Source organism: Leptopilina heterotoma, unplaced genomic scaffold (genome assembly GCF_015476425.1).
Source record: "Leptopilina heterotoma isolate Lh14 unplaced genomic scaffold, ASM1547642v1 Lhet_238, whole genome shotgun sequence".
NCBI lineage: Eukaryota > Metazoa > Arthropoda > Insecta > Hymenoptera > Figitidae > Leptopilina > Leptopilina heterotoma.
The window spans coordinates 151125-175355 of NW_025110954.1; the positions used below are offsets into that span (position 1 = coordinate 151125).

At 22.1% G+C, this 24231-nt stretch overlaps 1 protein-coding gene across 4 annotated transcripts in view; it reads right to left on the reverse strand.

The window, feature by feature from the left end:
• Positions 1-24231, reverse strand: part of LOC122502802 (zinc transporter ZIP1-like) — a 64321-nt gene that overhangs the window by 37997 nt on the left and 2093 nt on the right. For 2 of the 4 annotated variants that reach the window (XM_043613058.1, XM_043613061.1), the window contains exons 2-3: positions 8528-8693; positions 1338-1632 (exon numbers count right to left, since the gene is read on the reverse strand). In XM_043613058.1, coding sequence (XP_043468993.1) covers positions 1338-1591 — 254 coding nt within the window. In that variant the 5' untranslated portion in view covers positions 1592-1632; positions 8528-8693. Of the gene's footprint in view, positions 1-1337; positions 1633-4695; positions 4870-8527; positions 8694-24231 lie in introns of those variants that run through there. The other 2 variants (XM_043613060.1, XM_043613059.1) reach the window with 2 other exon arrangements.

Here is a 24231-nt window from a genome sequence, read left to right on the forward strand (position 1 = left end):
AAATTTTTTTTGTTTGTAAAATGAAATATGCAAGAGGGAAAAATAGAAAAGTGAGTTTCATTATTTGTATAGTAAAATATAAATGGGCCTGAAATTTTAGTGCATTTTTTGATAAGATTTCCAGGAGTAAATAAAATAAATAAATTCCCGGAGTAAATATTTAGTAAAATTTACATCAGACATTGTAAAATTTTAAAAATAGTTCCATTTTTTTATGTTTTTTGTCAAGAATTCAATTATTTTTCCAAATAACGAAAATTTTCATTAAAATTCAATTATTATTATTATCTAGTATTTTAATAAAATTTCACCAAAAAATTCAATTATTTTCAAATATTTTCCAAAAGAATTCAATTATTAGAAAAAAATTTTAATAAAATTCTACGCAATCATTTAATTATTTTCATGAATAATAAAAATTTTACAGTGTAATTCAATTATTTACAAATTTTTTATAAATTATTTTCATAAATAACAATATGCATCACAAGAATTCAATTATTTTTATAATTAGCGAAATTTTTTGCTAGAATTTAATTATTTTCAAAAATTTTAATAAAATTCTCCCCAATAAATTCAATTATTTTCAAAAATATTAAAAATTTTTACAGGAATTCAATTGTTTTTATAAATAATAAAATTCTTTTTAGCAAATTCAATTATTTTCAGAATGAATAAAATTCATTGCAAATAAATATAAAAATTCTCCCCAGAAATTCAATTATTTTAAATAAATTTTAATAAAATTCTTTACAAAAACTCCAATTATTTTCATAAATAATATTTTTACAGACTTTTAATTATTTAAAATACCTAAAATTTTTACTCAATTTTTTGAAAATTTATAATAAATTGACTCAAATGAAATTATGTTTTAAAATTTTTATAAAATACTTTGTAAACATTCAATTTTAAGAAATAATCAATTATTCAATAAATTATTGTTGTATTTAAATAATTTAATTCTCCTAGAACATTTTAACAAGAATTGAATTAAAAATGAATTTAAGAAAAAATTTTAGATATAAAAATTAAATATTAGAAGCGTTATAATATGAATTTTTAGAAATAATTAAATTTCAAAGGATTTTTAAATGGTTTGTCTTTGAAACGTTTGATTTTTGTAAAACTGTAATAATATATTTAAAATTTAAATATTTAGCATAAAAAATTTATTATTTTATTATTTTTCAAAAACGAGTTTTTTAGTCGTTAAATTTAATTTTTTGATAAGACACTTTTTACTACTTTTTTTCAGTCTTAAAGCTAATTTTTGACACTTTTTTTTAAATGTAATTATCGAGTGCGAAGCCTGAAATAATAAATTTTCGATATACCTTACGGAATTTCCATTTTTCGGTGATGTCCACTTTAGCCATTTATTCATTTGCAAAGGTAAAAGTCCCATGCATATGCTGACGGAGCATAAAACAAGCATAGTGACACCTTTGACTATTAATACCGCGGTTTCTTTATCTTCATCTTCATGTCCTAAAGACGCTAATCTAGTTATATTATCAGACATTAAATGCATTGTTGAGTCTTCGTGATGATGATGATGATGATCGTGATAGTGATTATGGTGATCCATTTTTTTTTCACTCCTCTACAGGTAGCTAATTAATATTCTTTCTGCAAAAGAAAAGAGAAAACAAAATAGTTAAATTATTCAAATTTATGAAAGCAAAGAATAAAGAAATAACACTTATTACTAATATGTACATTTTTCGATAAATGATTTTCTATTGAAATGCAAAGTAATTTATTTAAAGTCGCGCAACCAGAGAATAGATGTAAAAATTCATGACTCAGTTTCTGTCGTAAATGTAATTTTTTAAATTAAAATTTTTTCGTTTATTTTCTCTAAAAATAAGACGTGAGGACATTTTTGAATTTTTCCACTACGAAATACATTTATGAGAATTTTTCCACTAAGTAGAAATATTTTTATTATTGAAACTAAAAAAAAATTTTTGCATTGAAAAATACGAAAAACATTTATGAATTTTTTTCACTAAGTACAAATATTTTTGTTATTGAAACTAAAAAAAAATTTTTGTATTGAAAAATATTTTCAATATTCATTGAGATTTTTATTATTTATTTTTTTCGATAAAAATAAAAATATTAAACGTTTAATATTTCCTGATCAGTAATATTTCTTTGTTGTCTACTTATTGTTTTCTTTCAAATGTTTTTTTTTTATTTCTCAATTTTTCCCTTATTGCGATTTCTTTTCTTTTTCTAGAAGACATAAAATTGACATGGAATGATTAAAAGCAGAAAAAACAAAAAAAAAATAATTCGCGAATACTTTTACCGAATCGTTAAAAATATTTCCTAGCGGAAACTATAAAAGTATTTTGCTCCGTTTCTTCTATTTTTAATTAAAACCAACAATCCACTTTTCATTTTCTTTTAAACGTCACTTTTTATCGGAAAACTATTACCACCTTTTTCTATTCTATAGACACTTTATTTCTGTTGACAAAAAGAGTTGGAAAAATTTATCGAAACCAAACTTCATAATAAATAATTTATTGTCAGCTAATTATTATTATTCTTTTATATTTGAAAATTAATTTTCTTTTATTTGAATTAATATTCTTTTAATTGAATTATTATTCTTTTATTACAATAATATTATTACTTTGTAATATAGAAAAAAATTTTTATTCTTATTACTACACTGAAAAAAAATTTGACTCAAATAAACAATTATTTTTCTATTTATCAAATGAATATTTATTTGCATAAAATAATTTTTATTTAACTCAATTAAATTTGCTGTAAATACTGTTTTTTGGATTGAATTAAAATTATTGTTAAATACACTTTATTTGATTTAATTAACAATTATATTTGTTTCAAGTAAATATTTATTTGATAATAGACCAGTAACTAGTGATTTCAATCAAATATTTTTTTTCAGCGCAATAATATTATAATTATTTAAATAAATAAATAAATATTATAATAATAATATTTATGATTATTTTTATCGTTAATATTAGTTTTTAATATTCTTAGTAACTTATTTTATTTATTTAAACACCAGATTCCGCGGTTTTATTATTATTTTATTATTCAAATTTATTTTATATAATTATTATTTAAATTATTTTAAATATTTAATATTAATTATATGACAATTATTATTAACAATTAATATTAACTTCATTGTCACTATATAACATAAAAAATGATTTCTTTTTTATTACATTATTATTTTATACAGTTATTATTATTTAAATAATTTAAAATATATTTATATTATTAATTATATAATAATTATAAATTTTTGAAAAATATAAATTTTTCTAGAAATAAAAAAACTAAAAATTTACCAATAAAATTTTTTTTTTTAAATTTTCCTATTTTAATAATTTTTATATGAACAATATTGGGAGAAAAATGAATTTATAGCGCACGTGGCGTGTCGTTAGTGTCGTGGCGCCAAATAACTGATTTCGAAAGGTCAGATTTTGACAGTTCTTGTAAATCGACTTAATGATGTTTAATTCCAATTTAATGTCTTATTCGGCATGCCAGTGGAATGAAACTTTAAACAAACACACGAAGAGAAAAAAAAGAATAAAACTTTAATATTATATTTATTGTACAAGTCAAAATATTCAATTTATTTCACTAAAAGACTTTGAATGATATAATTCAATAATTTTCAATTCTCGCACTTAAAGAACCCTTCTTGGGAATTAATTAAGATTCTCTCTCTTTATTATTTTCACTTTGATTTTTAATCATTTTGTTATTTATTTAATTCGTCAAGAATTTAGTATTGATAGTAGTAATAGTAATTTTTTAAAAAATAATTTTCGATTAACTATTGAAATTAAAAACTTGTCTTGTTTATATTTTTATAAACTTTATCAAATTTACCAATTTTCGATTAAATTTTTTTTATATAATTTATAAAAATTAAGAATTAATTTCAATTAATGAAGATTATTTGATGAATAATTAAAATTAAAAAATTATTTATTAAAACCCCTTTTTAATAATTCGTGTATTAAAAAATAATTTTTTACTTTCTTTTTTCATTCACGAAAAAAAAATTTCTATAAAGAATTTTAGTGGAATTTTTTAAATATTTTTTTCATATAGTATTTTTTATGAATTATTTGTTTCTTTACAGTTGATTAGACTTTATTGTAATTCTTGACATCTGAATGCCATTTTATACAGTTCAGCTGTTTAAACTTCTGATTAATATGATTAACATTCCAGTGTTAATCGAAATTTGTCAAATATTCTTAACACGAAAATATTCTCAAGTGAATATATATATATATTTTTTTTTTTTTTGGAAAATTGTTTCACTTTTTTTTTATCTATTGGAGCTATTAAATTTTTTTTTCTCCTCGAAAATTATTAATGTAGGTCGATCAAGATTGTATTTAATCAAAATGACCGCAAGATATTTTGGAACACTTGTCATTTAAAAATTGGGTATTAAATAAACGATAATTTGTTTTCAGTATATGTAAAATTCTCCAACATAAGAGAATAGTTACTCCACTAATTACCATCTATATTACATAATTATTCACTTCTATTATATTCACTTTCTTCAAATATTTCACACATTCCTTTAAATTCTGAGAATAATGGAATTTTTTTTTTTTGAAATAATTTGTTTATTTATTTATTTCTGACACTTGGACACGAACTTACTTAAAAAAAATTGTTTTCTTGAATAAATGAAGCGAAGAATTTTTTTTTTTTTTTTTTAAACACTTTTTTAATGCAGCTTCGGCTTGAGTTGTAACTTGACTAAGTTGAAAAGTCGAAAGAGACACGCGAGAAATCTCCCCGCGGACAAAATAAAATTTAAGTGGGGGAGAGAGGAAACTACTTTGAAGGTAGAAAATCTGCGTAAAGTGAAGTATTATTTATGAATGTGTACATTTGTGGGAGACTACTAAAGAATTTACCCTTTGTCATTATAAATATATAATATCGAAATATCATATCAAGATTTTCTCTATCGTGGCGTGAAATATGATAAGGACAGACAATGTATTTTTCGTATTCAATATTGATAATCATGACAAAGACATGTGCTAAATCAAGGACTGTCAATGAATGAGTGCTTTATTATTTTAATTCATCCCCCAATTGCATTATTGTTGCAAAAAAAAATTACTAATTGTATTTTTGCAATTTTTATATTTTTACGCATTTTTTCTTTAAATTGTTAACATATTGTTAACAAATTTTAAAATTGAATTAGTAAACAAATTTACTAATTTAAATCAGTGACTGACTTTTTGCTTTTGAATTAGTAAAATATACTAATATTTAGTAAATTATACTTTATTTTTTATGAAGCAAAATTTCTTATTTTTAATTAGTAAATTAGTAAATTTTACTAATAAATAGTAATTTCTACTATTTTATTACTAAAATTGACTAATTATTAAATTTTACTTAAAAATATTAGTAATTTCTACTAATCTATCAGTAAAATTTACGAATAAAATATTAATAAAATTAGTAAATTTTACTTTATTATGAATAAAGCAAAATTTTCTATTTTTTATTAGTAAATTAGTAAATTTTACTTGTAAATATTAATTTCTAGTGATTTATTAGTGAATTTTACTTTAATATGAATGAAGCAAAATTTCTTATTTTTTATTAGTAAATTTTACTTCTAAATAGTAATTTCTACCAATTTATTAGTAAAATTTACTAATTAAATTACTATTTAGTAAATTTTACTTTATTATGAATAAAGCAAAATTTCTTATTTTTATTAGAAAGTTAGTCAATTTTACTTTATTATGAATGAAGCAAAATTTCTTATTTTTATTAGAAAATTTTACTTATAAATTTTATAAGTAAAATTTTATAAGTAAAATTTTCTAATTTATTAGTAAAATTTACTAATAAAATATTATTAAAATTAGTAAATTTTACTTTATTATGAATGAAGCAAAATTTCTTATTTTTAATTAGTAAATTAATAAATTTTACTAATAAATAATAATTTCTACTGATTTATTTGTAAAAGTTACTAATTCAAAAGCAAAAAGGCAGTCACTAAATCAAATTAGTAAACATTTATTTTGTTATTTTTATGTTATTATTTGTATTATTATTACTGCTTTCGTTAATAATTTCTCCTAACTAGAATTATTCCCAAATAGTTTTTTTTGAAAATGTTTTTTCGTTTCTAAAATTTTGTTTCAAATTTTAAGAGAATTTACAGTAAAATTTTCAATTTTCTTCCTTTTTTCTCTCCATTAATTAAACGTGAATTTTTCTCATTTCATTTTTCTTGGAAATTTTTCGTTTGTCGTATAAACTAAAATATTATGGGCGCAAGCAGCTTTTTCTTATTTTTGAATTGTCCAATAAATTTAATTATTACTCCACATAAAAATTCTTTGTTTATGCAAATTTTTTATTATTCTAAATAGATAACGTAAATTCAAATATATGATATCATAGATGATTTTTTTCTACTTTGTTTGCAATTGACATACAATTTTTATTTACTTTTGTTTCTTTAGAAAGAAAAAGTGCGTATTAAAAAAAATTTAAATATTAAAAATTTTAAATAATAGTTCTTATACTGTTTTTTACGTATTAAATTTTTTCTTTAAAATTTGAATTACAGAAAAATACTATTTCAAATTTTGTAGAAATATTGTAAAAGAAATTTTTCTCTAGGCAATTTTTTCAAAATAAATTTTTAATTAGATGGAAATTTTTCTTGAAGAAAAATTTTTGAAAAATGGAAATATAGTCTAAAAAAATAGTATAAGAAAAATAAGACTATAAATCAGTAATATGATAGTAATATAATAATAAATACAAATGATGATAAATAAATTTTGTAAATAATAATATAATAATGAGTAAATAATAAAATACTAATAATAAAATAATAGTAATAATAAAAGCAATTTTTTTTATTAATTACTAAAAAATAATAAAAACTTGTAAAAAAGTATACATGGAATAAATAGTAGTAATACTAATAAGTAATAAATAATAAATATAATTATAGGTTTAGATAGAAATAATTAAATAATTAAACTACTATAAAAATAACAATAAAATAGAAAAGTTATAATTTCTTATCGATAGAATACAAAAACTACATTTTTGATTTTCTTGAAATGTATTTATCTAAATTGTAGCTTTTCCCTTGAAGAATGAAAAATTGAATTAAATCAAACAATATGAATGTTGCTGTTGCAACAGTCCTTGAAATTGAAATGAATAGATATTTAATGTTTACAGTGAAAATAAAGAATCTTCTTGGTTTACTGTTTATTCATTAAAAACTTTTTTCAGGAAGTTATTATTTGATTGTTTAAGATAAAATGCATTATATATAACAAATTCATTATTTTTATAAATACCTGTGAAAATATTTATTATTTCTTTTAAATTTCATTCATAAAATTCAACTCTAGTTATAATTTGATTTTCGCTATAAATTAGGAATTCGTAATTATCAAAATTATACCAACAATGAAAAAGTTTACAATAATATTTTTCTTTTGAAAAAGTCCCAAACAAATTTTGTTGTTGAATATTTTAATATAAAAAGAAAAATTAATAGAAATACGGTTTTTATTTATTATTTTCTGTACTTCTTTATTTATTTATTTAAATTATAGAATAGTTGTTTTATTTTTTACTCAAATTTTTTTTTTTATTTATTTATTATTTTTTTTTGTTTATTTTAAGATATTTGAACCATTATGATCCATAATATAGTTTTTAATTGTAAAATTTAATATTAATTCAATAAGATTAGTTTCATTAAGTTTTAAAATTGTTTAAAAATTTAATTTCTAAATTAAGAAAAATTAGAAGAAAATTCATAAAATTAAAGAAAATTTCTTAAAGAAAATTACTTTTTAATTAAAATTAGTTTTTCTATACAATAATTGTCAATTGCCATACTCACAATTATTGAGAGTATGACAATTGACCAAATTTTTCCCCTGACAATTAAACAATTTTTTATTCTTTTAAAATTCTAAAAATTCGCTAACTACGAAACTGAAGGAATTATTTGTATATTTAACAATTATTAAATTTACAGTTTAAATAATTCTTAATATTTTAATAATTTATATATTTAAAAAAAAATTTGATTTTATTGCAAAAATTAAAATTTTTTAAATATATAAAAAATTGTATAGTCCAATTTTTTTATTACAAAAAATGACACGTTGCTTTTACAATACTTTCGAGCATTAATGAATCCCAAATGGAAAGGAATGAAAAAAAATAATGAATTTTGACAAACAATTATATTATGTTTTAATTAGTTTTGTGTTTTGGATATCGCCAACGTGTGACGTCACGCAGTGAAGCGACGCGCATGCAACTTGTATAGAAAAATTAAATACCTTTTTTTGGAAATTTAATTTAAAAACTAAAAATGATTTAATAAATATGGAAAATAAAGGAAAATTGAAAGAAATTATATGCGAAAGAGAAAAATTGGAAAAATGTTTTTTTAGTTTTTATGACATACCGAAATTTAAAAAATGTTGAGGGGAGTTGGTCTGCTTGGGCTGAAGTTGGCTTCGATGTCGAAATTCAAAAGGCTCTTGGCAAGAGAACCTTTTCAGTCGAGGGAGAAAGTATGGCAAAAATGGGAAATTGACCTGCGCAGATGGTGCGCGTTAATCCCCTCTCTCCTGGAATCCGAAGGTTCTTTTTAATAACTTTAGAAGAAGAGCAGCCCGTGTGATTCACTGCTAACTTCAATTCTTTGATTTTATATACGAATCGAGTATTTTTAACCGAATCGTTCGTAGTATTGATCATTTTTTTAAATTTAAATTTTATGTTTAATTTGAAATTTAATTTTAAGTTTAAATTCAGTTTTTTTCATTTAAAATTTAATTTCAAGTTAAATTTGAAATTTAATTTAAAATTTAATTTCAAGTAAAATTTCAAATTTAATTTTAAATTTAATTTCAAATTTAATTTTAAATTTAATTTCACTTTTAATTTTATAGTGAAATAATCTTTTATATTTTCGGTCACGTATTTTTTATTTTACATATACAAATTATATTTAGAAAATGATAAATGAAAAAAAAACGTGTAAACATTAAAAAAGAATGTTTAACATTTTGCACGATTATGTAATGTTTAAATAATTTCTGATAGTAGAATTATTTCATGCATTTTTTCAGTCAAATTTTGCTGCATTTTTAGAATAATAAATTAAATTTCATTTTTCATTTTATTTAAAATACAGGGGAAAAAATTATTTGGTAATAATTGATTTCTTTAATTTAATTTAATTTAATTCAACTTAACTTTATTTAAAATACAGTGGAAAAAATTATTTCCCACCAAATAATCGACTTAAATATAACAATAATAGTATTAAATAAATTTACTTGGGGGAAATATAATTTTTATTTAAATCAACTAAACTAAATTATTGGAACAAATAATTTTTCTAGTAAATACTGTTTTATTTGTTAAAAGAAAAAATAATTTTACACAAAAAATTATATTTACTTGATTAAATTAAATTATTATCACAGTTTTTCTAAGGATATCAAATTGAGACAAAAAACTTTTGTTTTTTTTTTTGTCAAAAAACAAAAGTTTTTTGTCTCAATTTTGATATCCTTAGAAAAAACTTTTGTTTTTTGTCAAAAACAAAAGTTTCTTGTCTCAATTTGATATTCTTAGAAAAACTAATATTGAATAATAAATAATAATAAATAAATAAATAGAAAATAAATATTTATTTAACATTAGTCGGGTAAAGAATTTTTTTTTAATCAAATTTTTTTTTTCTGTGCAAAAATGCAATTAGTCATTTACTTTTTTTTTATATAAACCGTGTCAAAGTCACAATTTTATTTTGTGAAAATAGATTGAAAACTTTAATTTTATTTCATCCGGAGTTTTTTCTTTCCAACTATAATAATTTATATCTACTTCCTTCTAAACAATAACTTTAATCGTCTGCCGATAACTTGGCGCAGAAATATTTTTTTCTATTGTTTCATGATTGAAATTCACACGAGAATGAGGTAGGTAAACCTACAAGTACCACTTTCACAAAAAAATTTTTTTTTTATACCAGAATTAAGAACTAATTTAGTGCTAATTTAGTACCATATTTAAAAATTTAGAGCTGCTAAACTTTTTAAAAAAACGTATGGTACTGCCAGCTTGACGTATAGCTACAAGTACCATACCCTAAAAAATAACAATTTTTAAAAAACTTTTCCACAGGAATTTAGAACTAATTTAGTGCTCTAACATAGCATTAAAAAGAATTTTCCAAAAACTACCCTTAATCTCAAAAACTACCTAACGAAAAAAAAATATTTTTTCAAAATTTTTTTCACAGAAATTTAGAACTAATTTAGTGCTCTCACATAGAATTAAAAGGATTATTTTATAAAAACTACCCTTAACCTCAAAAACTACCTAATAAAAATTAAGAAACAAATTTTAAAAAAAAATTTTTCGATAGAATTTTAAAGCTAATAAAGTTTTCAAACTTAGTACTGAAAGATGTTTTCCAAAAACTAATTTTAACCTGAGCTAATTTAGTGCTCAAACAATGCACAAGAAAAATTTTCCACAAAACTACCTTTTACCTCAAAAACTACAAGAAAACAAAGACATAATTATTTCTTAAAAATTTTTTCAGAGCAATTTAGAGATAATTTTGTGCTCAAGAATAGAAATTAAAAGTAATTCACAAAAACTACCTTTTACCTCAAAAACTATCTACAGGAATTTAAAAGGCACATATTTCCAAAATTCTATTCATAGGATTTTAGAACCAATTTAGTGCTCTAACATAGCATTAAAAAGAATTTTCCAAAAACTACCCTTAATCTCAAAACTACCTAACGAAAAAAAAATATTTTTTCAAAATTTTTTTCACAGAAATTTAGAACTAATTTAGTGCTCCCACATAGAATTAAAAGGAGTATTTTACAAAAACTACCCTTAACCTCAAAAACTACCTAGCAAACATAAAAATGTATATTTTTTCAAAACTTTTTTCAATTGAATTTAGAGCTAATTTAGTGCTCTAACAGAGCATTAAAAAGAATTTTCTAAAAAATACTCCTAACCTAAAAAAGTAGACAAAGGAAATAAAAAGGCATTTTTTAAAATTCTTTTTTCACAACAATTTAGAACTAATTAAGTGCTAATTTACTACCATATATAAAAATTTAGAGCTGTTAAACTTCTTAAGGAAATGTATAGTACTACATATGCTTGACGTATAGCTCCAAGTACCATACCCTAAAAAATAACAATTTTTAAAAAACTTTTCCACAGGAATTTAGAACTAATTTAGTGCTTATCTAGCACGATATATAAAAAATTAGAGCTGTTAAATTTTTTAAGAAAACGTATGGTACTACATATGCTTGACGTATAGCTACAAGTACCATACCTTAAAAAATAACAATTTTTAAAAAACTTTTCCACAGGAATTTAGAACTAATTTAGTGCTAATTTAGTACCATATATAAAAATTTAGAGCTGTTAAACTTCTTAAGGAAACGTATGGTACTACATATGCTTGACGTATAGCTACAAGTACCATACCCTAAAAAATATGAATTTTTAAAAAACTTTTTCACAGGATTTTAGAACTAATTTAGTGCTAATTTAGTACCATATATAAAAATTTAGAGCTGTTAAACTTCTTAAGGGAACGTATGGTACTACATATGCTTGACGTATAGCTACAAGTACCATACCTTAAAAAATAACAATTTTTAAAAAACTTTTCCACAGGAATTTAGAACTAATTTAGTGCTAATTTAGTACCATATATAAAAATTTAGAGCTGTTAAACATCTTAAGAAAATGTATGGTACTACAGGCTTGACGTATATAGCTATAAGTTCCTTATGAAACTGAAGTTACCAACGTTTGTTCGACGAAAAATATAATACGTAACAATTTCCCCGCCTCAGATTCAATTTTTTTCCACATTTATTATAGATACTAATATTAGAAGCCATTAGAAATTATTTTCAAGTGGAACCAGGTCGGGGAGGGCAACGATTTTGATCTTTTGTTATGGATTTTCCGAAAAATCCGCGACAAAAATCAAAATCATTGCCTTCGAAATTTCTGAATTTTCGAAAAATCTGTGACAAAAAAAAGTCAAAATCGTTGCCCTCCCCGACCTGGTTCCACTTGAAAATAATTTCTAATGGCTTCTAACATTAGTATTTATAATAAAAGTGAAAAAAATTGGATCTGAGGCGGGGAAATAGAAATTGTTACGTATTATATTTTTCGTCGAGCAAAAGTTGGTAACTTCAGTTTCATAGTTCCTTACACTAAAAAGTAAGAATTTTTAAAAATCTTTTTCACCGGAATTGAGAATTAATTTAGTGCTCTCACATAGCATTAAGAAGAATTTTCCAAAAACTATCATCAACCTCAAAAACTACCTACCTACAGAAAATAAAAAGGCAAAATTTTTAAAAAAAATTTCTTAGGAATTTATAGCTAATTTAGTGCTCTAGAATGGCATTTAATAGATTTTTCCAAAAAGCTGCATTTAATCTCAAACCTATAAAAATTGTACTACATTTTAGTCTAAAAGAACTCATGTATTAGTGAGAGTCTACTAACTTTATTGTAAAATACCTAGGGGAGAGGTACGCACGTTGAGACGGGTTCTGTTTTTCAGTTATAATTTTTAAAAAACAAAATTTAGCGAAAAATTCGAAATGCTTTCTTAAAAGTATTGTCCAGGGCTACAACATTACCAAAGAAAGTTATTTTTTTTGGACAAAATTGAAAAATTTATAGCTGATTTTTTAAACATGTTATTTTTGACCAAAAAAAAATTGGTACGCACGTTGAGACACCCATAATAATTTATTTTAAATTGAAACAAAATGAATAATTACGTCAGATTCTAATTGTTTGTTGTTTATTTACTTATTTTGATGGTCTTAACACAAAGAAAAAAAATTAAAACATTAAAAATTAACTTAAAAAAATAATTAAAAAATAAAATTTTATTTTGCACAAAAATAATTAATCGAAATTTTTATATTCGCAATTTTTACAGGTGAAGAACATGTAAAACGCTTAAAAATTGTGGATTCAAAATCAATTTTAATGACAGTACTATTTTCAAACCGTGAGCGTTTTAACCTGCGTACCACAGTGTGTCTCAACGTGCAGACCTTGCTGTTATTTTTTTAAAGCTTTGAAATTATTTGTAGATGTTAACGTATGTCTAAATTTTCGTCGGAACTTTAAAGTAGAACCAAAATTGATATGTAAATGTTATCCGCAATTTTTTCTGCCACTAAAAAGTACATGGTAAATACACTAAACAGAAATTCTGAAAAACACTTTTTTTAACTAAAAAATTGGTTCGCTCTAGTTCTACCAAAAAAAACAGGAGTTATTGCGCTTTTTTTAATTAAAAAGTTTGGTATTAATGATACGACAAAATGCCAATAGAATTTTTGGTATTATCAGTTACACAGGTTATAATATCTTAGTGTCTCAACGCGCGTACCTCTCCCCTACTAATTAAATGTAACTCTTTGCATACGTATAATTGGTTTTCTTCTATAAAATTACTAAGTTTCTAGTGTTAATTGAGTAGGTTTATACTAGAAATTAGCAAATTGTTTTATTGAATTTAGTTCTATTGAATTTAGAGCTGTTAAACTTCTTAAGGAAATGTATAGTACTACATATGCTTGACGTATAGCTCCAAGTACCATACCCTAAAAAAAAAGAATTTTTAAAAAACTTTTTCACAGGATTTTAGAACTAATTTAGTGCTAATTTAGTACCATATATAAAAATTTAGAGCTGTTAAACATCTTAAGAAAATGTATGGTACACTAAAAAGTAAGAATTTTTAAAAATCTTTTTTACAGGAATAGAGAATTAATTTAGTGCTTTAACATATCATTAAGAAGAATTTTCCAAAAAACTATCCTCAACCTCTTAAACTACCTAACACAAATAAAAAGGCATATTTTTCAAAAACTTTTTCCATAGGAAAAATATTTTTTGCAACACTAACCTGTAAAATTGAATTTTACACACTGAAAACAGTGTGTAAAGTGATTTTCAGTGCGTAAAATGATTACTTTACGCATTCTAGTGTCAGTAAATTTTTGTTTCGAAAATTCTCAATAATCAAATAAACGAAATATTATTTCAATATAAATATTTTTAAAAATTCTGAAGTGTAGTAAAAGTTATAAACGTTAGTTAAATATGTAGAAAAGCAAAAATTATTTTTTAATACAGAACATAATATTACACAATCTAAATATGAATTAGAAATTTCTATACTAAGTAGAAAAAAATGGAAACGTTTACTAATTCGAGACGCATGCTTATTCCCGAAATCTTTTTTGACCAAATAGTTATTTGATATAAAACTAGTTTACTTAAAATTCACATAATATGCACATTATTTGACATAAATTTCATTGCACACAAAAACCATTTAACATAAATATCATTTGTCATAGAATTCATTAAACAGAAATATTATGTTACATAAAACTCAGGTAACTTAATTCGCATTTGACATAAAAATTATGTAATACATAAATTTCTATTGACATAAAAATCATTTAACATATATTTCTTTTGACATAAAATTCATTTAACGTAAATTTTATTTGTTATAAAATTCATTTGACATCAATTTCATTTAGCATAAATGTCATTTAACGTAATTCTCATTTGACATAAATATCATTAGACATAAAATTAGCTTGACATAAATTTCGTTTGACGTGAATATCATTTAACATAATTATTATTTAACGTAAAATTAAATTTATATAAATTTCATTTAGCATAAATTTCATTTAACATAATTCTCATTTGGCATAAAATTTACTTGACATAAATTTCATTTGGTATAAATCCTATTTAACATAATTTTCATTTGACATAAAGTTCATTTGACATAAAAGAAATTTAACACAATTCTCATTTGTCATAAAAGTCATTCAACAAAATTCTCATTTGACATAAAAATCATTTTACACAAATTACATTTTACATAACAATATCGGCGCGAATTTTAAAAGTAACCAATTATATATTATCAACAACATTGTGATTCGACAATTTTGAAATTCGCGCCTATATTTCCATGTCAAATGATCTGTATGTAAAATAAAATCTATGACGAATGAATTTTATGTCAAATGAGAATTATGTGTAATGAGTTATCCTTCAAATGAAATTGATATCAAGTGAACTTTATGTCAAATGAAAATTATGTTAAATGGGATTTATACCAAATGAAATTTATGTCAAGTAAATTTTATGCCAAATGAGAATTATGTTAAATGGGATTCATGGTAAATGAAATTTATATAAATTTAATTTTACGTTAAATAATAATTATGTTAAATGATATTCACGTCAAATGAAATTTATGTCAAGCTAATTTTATGTCTAATGATATTTATGTCAAATGAGAATTACGTTAAATGACATTTATGCCAAATGAAATTGAAGTCAAATGAATTTTATAACAAATAAAATTTACGTTAAATGAATTTTATGTCAAAAGAAATTTATGTTAAATGATTTTTATGTCAATAGAAATTTATGTTACATAATTTTTATGTCAAATGGGAATTAAGTTATCTGAGTTTTATGTTACATAATATTTCTGTGTAATGAATTCTATGACAAATGATATTTATGTTAAATCGTTTTTGTGAACAATGAAATTTATGTCGAATAATGTGCATATTATGTGAATTTTAAGTTAAGTAGTTTTATATCAAATACATACTTGGTCAAAAAAGATTTCGGGAATAAGTATGCGTCTCACTAATTCAATAAAACAATTTGCTAATTTCTAGTATAAACCTACTCAATTAACACTAGAAACTTAGTAATTTTATAGAAGAAAACCAATTATACGTATGCAAAGAGTTACATTTAATTAGTAGGGGAGAGGTACGCGCGTTGAGACACTAAGATATTATAACCTGTGTAACTGATAATACCAAAAATTCTATTGGCATTTTGTCGTATCATTAATACCAAACTTTTTAATTAAAAAAAGCGCAATAACTCCTGTTTTTTTTGGTAGAACTAGAGCGAACCAATTTTTTAGTTAAAAAAAGTGTTTTTCAGAATTTCTGTTTAGTGTATTTACCATGTACTTTTTAGTGGCAGAAAAAATTGCGGATAACATTTACATATCAATTTTGGTTCTACTTTAAAGTTCCGACGAAAATTTAGACATACGTTAACATCTACAAATAATTTCAAAGCTTTAAAAAAATAACAGCAAGGTCTGCACGTTGAGACACACTGTGGTACGCAGGTTAAAACGCTCACGGTTTGAAAATAGTACTGTCATTAAAATTGATTTTGAATCCACAATTTTTAAGCGTTTTACATGTTCTTCACCTGTAAAAATTGCGAATATAAAAATTTCGATTAATTATTTTTGTGCAAAATAAAATTTTATTTTTTAATTATTTTTTTAAGTTAATTTTTAATGTTTTAATTTTTTTTCTTTGTGTTAAGACCATCAAAATAAGTAAATAAACAACAAACAATTAGAATCTGACGTAATTATTCATTTTGTTTCAATTTAAAATAAATTATTATGGGTGTCTCAACGTGCGTACCAATTTTTTTTTGGTCAAAAATAACATGTTTAAAAAATCAGCTATAAATTTTTCAATTTTGTCCAAAAAAAATAACTTTCTTTGGTAATGTTGTAGCCCTGGACAATACTTTTAAGAAAGCATTTCGAATTTTTCGCTAAATTTTGTTTTTTAAAAATTATAACTGAAAAACAGAACCCGTCTCAACGTGCGTACCTCTCCCCTAGGTATTTTACAATAAAGTTAGTAGACTCTCACTAATACATGAGTTCTTTTAGACTAAAATGTAGTACAATTTTTATAGGTTTGAGATTAAATGCAGCTTTTTGGAAAAATCTATTAAATGCCATTCTAGAGCACTAAATTAGCTATAAATTCCTAAGAAATTTTTTTTAAAAATTTTGCCTTTTTATTTTCTGTAGGTAGGTAGTTTTTGAGGTTGATGATAGTTTTTGGAAAATTCTTCTTAATGCTATGTTAGAGCACTAAATTAATTCTCAATTCCGGTGAAAAAGATTTTTAAAAATTCTTACTTTTTAGTGTAAGGAACTATGAAACTGAAGTTACCAACTTTTGCTCGACGAAAAATATAATACGTAACAATTTCTATTTCCCCGCCTCAGATCCAATTTTTTTCACTTTTATTATAAATACTAATGTTAGAAGCCATTAGAAATTATTTTCAAGTGGAACCAGGTCGGGGAGGGCAACGATTTTGACTTTTTTTTGTCACAGATTTTTCGAAAATTCAGAAATTTCGAAGGCAATGATTTTGATTTTTGTCGCGGATTTTTCGGAAAATCCATAACAAAAGATCAAAATCGTTGCCCTCCCCGACCTGGTTCCACTTGAAAATAATTTCTAATGGCTTCTAATATTAGTATCTATAATAAATGTGGAAAAAAATTGAATCTGAGGCGGGGAAATTGTTACGTATTATATTTTTCGTCGAACAAACGTTGGTAACTTCAGTTTCATAAGGAACTTATAGCTATATACGTCAAGCCTGTAGTACCATACATTTTCTTAAGATGTTTAACAGCTCTAAATTTTTATATATGGTACTAAATTAGCACTAAATTAGTTCTAAATTCCTGTGGAAAAGTTTTTTAAAAATTGTTATTTTTTAAGGTATGGTACTTGTAGCTATACGTCAAGCATATGTAGTACCATACGTTCCCTTAAGAAGTTTAACAGCTCTAAATTTTTATATATGGTACTAAATTAGCACTAAATTAGTTCTAAAATCCTGTGAAAAAGTTTTTTAAAAATTCTTTTTTTTAGGGTATGGTACTTGTAGCTGTACGTCAAGCATATGTAGTACCATACGTTTTCTTAAAAAATTTAACAGCTCTAATTTTTTATATATCGTACTAGATAAGCACTAAATTAGTTCTAAATTCCTGTGAAAAAGTTTTTTAAAAATTGTTATTTTTTAAGGTATGGTACTTGTAGCTATACGTCAAGCATATGTAGTACCATACGTTTTCTTAAAAAATTTAACAGCTCTAATTTTTTATATATCGTGCTAGATAAGCACTAAATTAGTTCTAAATTCCTGTGGAAAAGTTTTTTAAAAATTGTTATTTTTTAAGGTATGGTACTTGTAGCTATACGTCAAGCATATGTAGTACCATACGTTCCCTTAAGAAGTTTAACAGCTCTAAATTTTTATATATGGTACTAAATTAGCACTAAATTAGTTCTAAAATCCTGTGAAAAAGTTTTTTAAAAATTCATATTTTTTAGGGTATGGTACTTGTAGCTATACGTCAAGCATATGTAGTACCATACGTTTCCTTAAGAAGTTTAACAGCTCTAAATTTTTATATATGGTACTAAATTAGCACTAAATTAGTTCTAAATTCCTGTGGAAAAGTTTTTTAAAAATTGTTATTTTTTAAGGTATGGTACTTGTAGCTATACGTCAAGCATATGTAGTACCATACGTTTCCTTAAGAAGTTTAACAGCTCTAAATTTTTATATATGGTACTAAATTAGCACTAAATTAGTTCTAAATTCCTGTGGAAAAGTTTTTTAAAAATTGTTATTTTTTAGGGTATGGTACTTGGAGCTATACGTCAAGCATATGTAGTACTATACATTTCCTTAAGAAGTTTAACAGCTCTAAATTTTTATATATGGTAGTAAATTAGCACTTAATTAGTTCTAAATTGTTGTGAAAAAAGAATTTTAAAAAATGCCTTTTTATTTCCTTTGTCTACTTTTTTAGGTTAGGAGTATTTTTTAGAAAATTCTTTTTAATGCTCTGTTAGAGCACTAAATTAGCTCTAAATTCAATTGAAAAAAGTTTTGAAAAAATATACATTTTTATGTTTGCTAGGTAGTTTTTGAGGTTAAGGGTAGTTTTTGTAAAATACTCCTTTTAATTCTATGTGGGAGCACTAAATTAGTTCTAAATTTCTGTGAAAAAAATTTTGAAAAAATATTTTTTTTTCGTTAGGTAGTTTTGAGATTAAGGGTAGTTTTTGGAAAATTCTTTTTAATGCTATGTTAGAGCACTAAATTGGTTCTAAAATCCTATGAATAGAATTTTGGAAATATGTGCCTTTTAAATTCCTGTAGATAGTTTTTGAGGTAAAAGGTAGTTTTTGTGAATTACTTTTAATTTCTATTCTTGAGCACAAAATTATCTCTAAATTGCTCTGAAAAAATTTTTAAGAAATAATTATGTCTTTGTTTTCTTGTAGTTTTTGAGGTAAAAGGTAGTTTTGTGGAAAATTTTTCTTGTGCATTGTTTGAGCACTAAATTAGCTCAGGTTAAAATTAGTTTTTGGAAAACATCTTTCAGTACTAAGTTTGAAAACTTTATTAGCTTTAAAATTCTATCGAAAAATTTTTTTTTTAAATTTGTTTCTTAATTTTTATTAGGTAGTTTTTGAGGTTAAGGGTAGTTTTTATAAAATAATCCTTTTAATTCTATGTGAGAGCACTAAATTAGTTCTAAATTTCTGTGAAAAAAATTTTGAAAAAATATTTTTTTTTCGTTAGGTAGTTTTTGAGATTAAGGGTAGTTTTTGGAAAATTCTTTTTAATGCTATGTTAGAGCACTAAATTAGTTCTAAATTCCTGTGGAAAAGTTTTTTAAAAATTGTTATTTTTTAGGGTATGGTACTTGTAGCTATACGTCAAGCTGGCAGTACCATACGTTTTTTTAAAAAGTTTAGCAGCTCTAAATTTTTAAATATGGTACTAAATTAGCACTAAATTAGTTCTTAATTCTGGTATAAAAAAAAAATTTTTTTGTGAAAGTGGTACTTGTAGGTTTACCTACCTACGAGAATGAGGTCTTTCTTAATAATTGAGATTCAAAATTTTTATGAATATTTTTTTGTCACGTATTTTTTTTTACATGCAATATTTAGAAATGTTGAATATAAAATCCTTAAAAATGAATTTAAGATAAATAAAAAATAATTTACTTGAAGATCGGAGCGGACAATTCATCAAAAAGTTCGCTAAAAATATAAAATAAAAAAAAGGCATAGTAAAAAGAATTTATTAAAGAATTTTTTTTAGTAATACAAAACGAAAAAAAATAGTTACCCCCACCAAAAATTTTAATTTTTTTTACAAAAAACAGTCGAAAATTGTGTTTTGACCAAAATTGTATTTGAATCAAAATAGTTCTATATTTAATCAAATTTAACAATTAATACGCATAATTTTTAAAAATTGTGTTTTCATGAAGTATTTTCAGTACATGAAGTATATTTTGCTCATCGTTTCATTAAAAGCTGTAAAATTGAGTGAAAAATACGCAAATAATTATCTTGATTATAAATCATTTTGCCTACGTAGATGAAAAAATATTTTTCCTTGACAATGAATAATTTTTAGAAATTTTTTTTTTATTCATGAGTGAAAAAATATTTTTTATTTACAGTCGAATGAAATTTTCTCTAGACATTATTATTATTATTAATATTATTATTATTATTTTTATTATTATTATTAATATTATTATTATTATTATTTTTATTATTATTATTATTTTGAGACCTATTAAAAAAAACTAGAATTTTTTCTTTTGTCTAAAACAGAAAATGAATTTTAATTTTAAAGTAAAAAAGTGCGGTTGAATGTTAAAAATTAAAAAAATATTAGGTAAGTTTGAAATTTAGTGTAAAATTTCATACAATTTTGCATGAAAAAAATTTTTTCCGTTTATAAACAAACTTGATTTAACAAAAAAATACAAATTTGTTACGTAAAAAGAAGATGTCTTACAGAAATATCAACAACAAATTTTTTGTTTTATCTCCGTATGAAAATATTTTTTTTATGTCACGATTTTTTTTTCTTTAAACTTTTATTTTTCAAGTCCGTACATTTTTTGAGTAAATAAATGATAAAATAATAATAATAATAATAATAATAATAATAATAATAATAATAATAATTCAATAAAAAAATATGAAAATAAAAAGTAGACAAATAAATAAGCGGAGGCAGAAAATTAAACAAATGAATTGATAAATAAATAAGAAAAAAAAAGTAAACAAATAAGTAAATAAATAATTAAATAAATAATTATAATAAATAATTATAATAAAGTCTTTAACGTCCGAGTAGTTCATAAATAAATAATAATAAATAAATAATTGATTTAATAAATAAGTAAAAGTAAAAAAAAATTTAGATAGAAAAGTAAAAATATTTAAATAAATAAGTAAATAAATAAATAATTTAACAAATAAATAAATAAAAATAAAAGAAAATTAAATAAATATTTATTCTCATTTGAAAATAATCAATTTTGCGAATTGCGAATAATGTTTGGTTTTCAAAAAAGTAAGAATGATGTAAAATATGATAATTGTTTAGACTCGGGTTTTTTTTTATTGGTATATTTTTCCTCTATATGTACAATGAGACATTGTAAATACCGTTTAAAAACGATTTGTAATGCAAGGCGTATATTATTCTTTTTTCTTCTTCCTTTATTTTCAACGGACTTCCCCGTTTTATTTCGAGAATACAAAACTTGTGTGTGCGAAAAGGTAATTCCCTTTGATTAAAAAAAAATTATCACAATGAGTTTTCTCACTAGAATATATATACAGTTACAATATTATATTATAAGTGATTTTCTCGTTAATTTATTTTTATCAATTACATCATGGAAATTATTGCTTTCCTAATAAATTCACTCATTTTCCTGTGCGAAGTATAAACGTACTTTAATAGTACTTAAATACTATATTTACGTGCGATTTTTCTTTCGAAATCAATTCCTAAACACAGCTCATCTTCATATCCGCCTTCTTTAGAATTTCCTGGTTAAAAATATTGAAAACAAATTTTAATAATGTAAAAGATTTTTTTAAATTATTTTAATTTATTTATTTTGTTTATTTACAAAATAACAGGAATTTACAATCTTTTTTTTTACTGTCTATTGTTTTTCTTATTTCTATTGTATTGTGTTTATTTTCTATTTTTAAATAAGGAAAAGAAGTCTTTTTGTTATTAGGTGCAATGAACATATTACGAAATTAACACAATAATTGAATTTTTTACTTTTCTGTCTTAAATTATAAAAATAAATTTTATAACAATTATAAAATAATTTTATAAAAATAAAAATTATAAATACAATTAATTTTTTCCGATTGAACTTTTTTTGAATATGATAAAATTTCCTTGAAAAAGGCATAATTATTTTATAAATATAAATATTAAGAAAAAAAAACACTCTACTAATAAATATTAAATATAAAAATTTTTTTTTTCTCTTCTGTAAATTTTTCTAATTTCTTGAATAATGAAAATGTGGAAAATTCCTCACGTTTCCTTTTGTTGTTCCATGTGATTTTACGATTAGACGCAAAAGAGTCATTTGTTTTCTAGATTTCACCTTTTTCTTTTTGAAAGAGAGAATTTTAGCTTGAATTTGTTTGAAGCATAATAGGGGAGAAAGCAGAAGAGACCACGAAATGTAGTTCATTTGAAAAAATTCTTGACTTCATAATTTTAATAAATTATTGCACACTTAGTGGGAATTTTATTAGTAATTACTTGACGAGTGCTTAAATTAAACATTAAACTTTTTATCGAGGAGAAAATTGTAAAAGTGTAAAATTTATATATGTTTTAAATTTATAAATTTTTTTAATTAAAAAAAGGAGTTAATAAAATTATTACTAAATACTAAATAGTAATAATAAAATTATTATAATAAAAATTTTCTTAATAATTCAAATTTAGAGGTATTATTATTTTTATTGTATATTTAATACAATAAAAATAATAATAACTCTAAATTTGAATTAGTAACAAAATTTTTACTAATTTTAAATAGTGACTCACTTTTTGCATTTGAATTAGTAAATTTTACTAATAAATAGTAATTTCTACTAAATTTTTAGCAGAATTTACTAATAAAATATTAATAAAAATAAAAAATACTTGTAAAATTAGTAAATTTTAGTATTAAATGGTAATTTCTACCAATTTATTAGAAAATTTACTAATAAATTATTAATAATAATAAAATACTAATGAAATTAGTAAATTTAACGAATAAATAATAATTTCTACAAATTAATTAGTAAAATTTACTAATAAAATATTAATAAAACTACTAATCAAATAAAATACTAATAAAGTTAGTAAATTTTACTAATAAATAATAATTTCTTCCAATTTATTAGTAAATTTACTAATAAATTATTAATAAAAATAAAATACTAAAAAAATTAGTAAATTTACTAATAAATTATTAATGAAAATAAAATACTAATAAAATTAGTAAATTTTACGAATAAATAATAATTTCTACAAATTAATTAGTCACTAATTCAAATTAGTAAACATTCTTACTAATTCAAATTTAGAACGAACGTTTAATAATAAAATTTGATTTTTGTTGAAATGGTTTTTTTATTTATTTTATATAATAATAAGAAAATAATAATAATAATAACAACAAATAATTGAAGACTTAAAATATAAGATGGTAAAAAAAATTTTTCAATTTCATAATTTTTTTTGTCTGTTTTTATAAAATTACTATTACTTTTCTCATTCTCTCAAATGTATTGGATCAAGAAGTATATATTAAAATTTTACAATGTCTAGATACTCAGCATAAATTGTGCAAATTGTTTATAGAAGAAAAAAAAATTAAGAGAATAAAAAAACATTGAACAAACCTTTAATAATAGATTTATAAAAAAAAAATTACATCATAACTCTCATAACAATCTCTATATTTTATTGTATAAATTAACTCAAGTATTTGTATAATATAGACGCCGCTTCTCCACAGACATATCCTTGATAATATAATTTAAAAAGAAAAAAAAAAGATTGGTATGGATAATTTGAGATGAGCGCAAATTCATTTTGCGAATCAATTATAAACAAGTCAGGTAAATTTCATACAGTAATTTAAAACCACAATTTAAAATAAATTATCTCTATTATTTTTTTTCTTATCGTTAAAAGGCTCGATTTTTGTTAGACACTTTGTTTTTTTTTTGTGTTTAAAAAAAGTAGTTCAAGAAATTTTCTATCTAGAAAATTTTGTCGAAAATTTAAAATAACTAAAATTTATTCTTA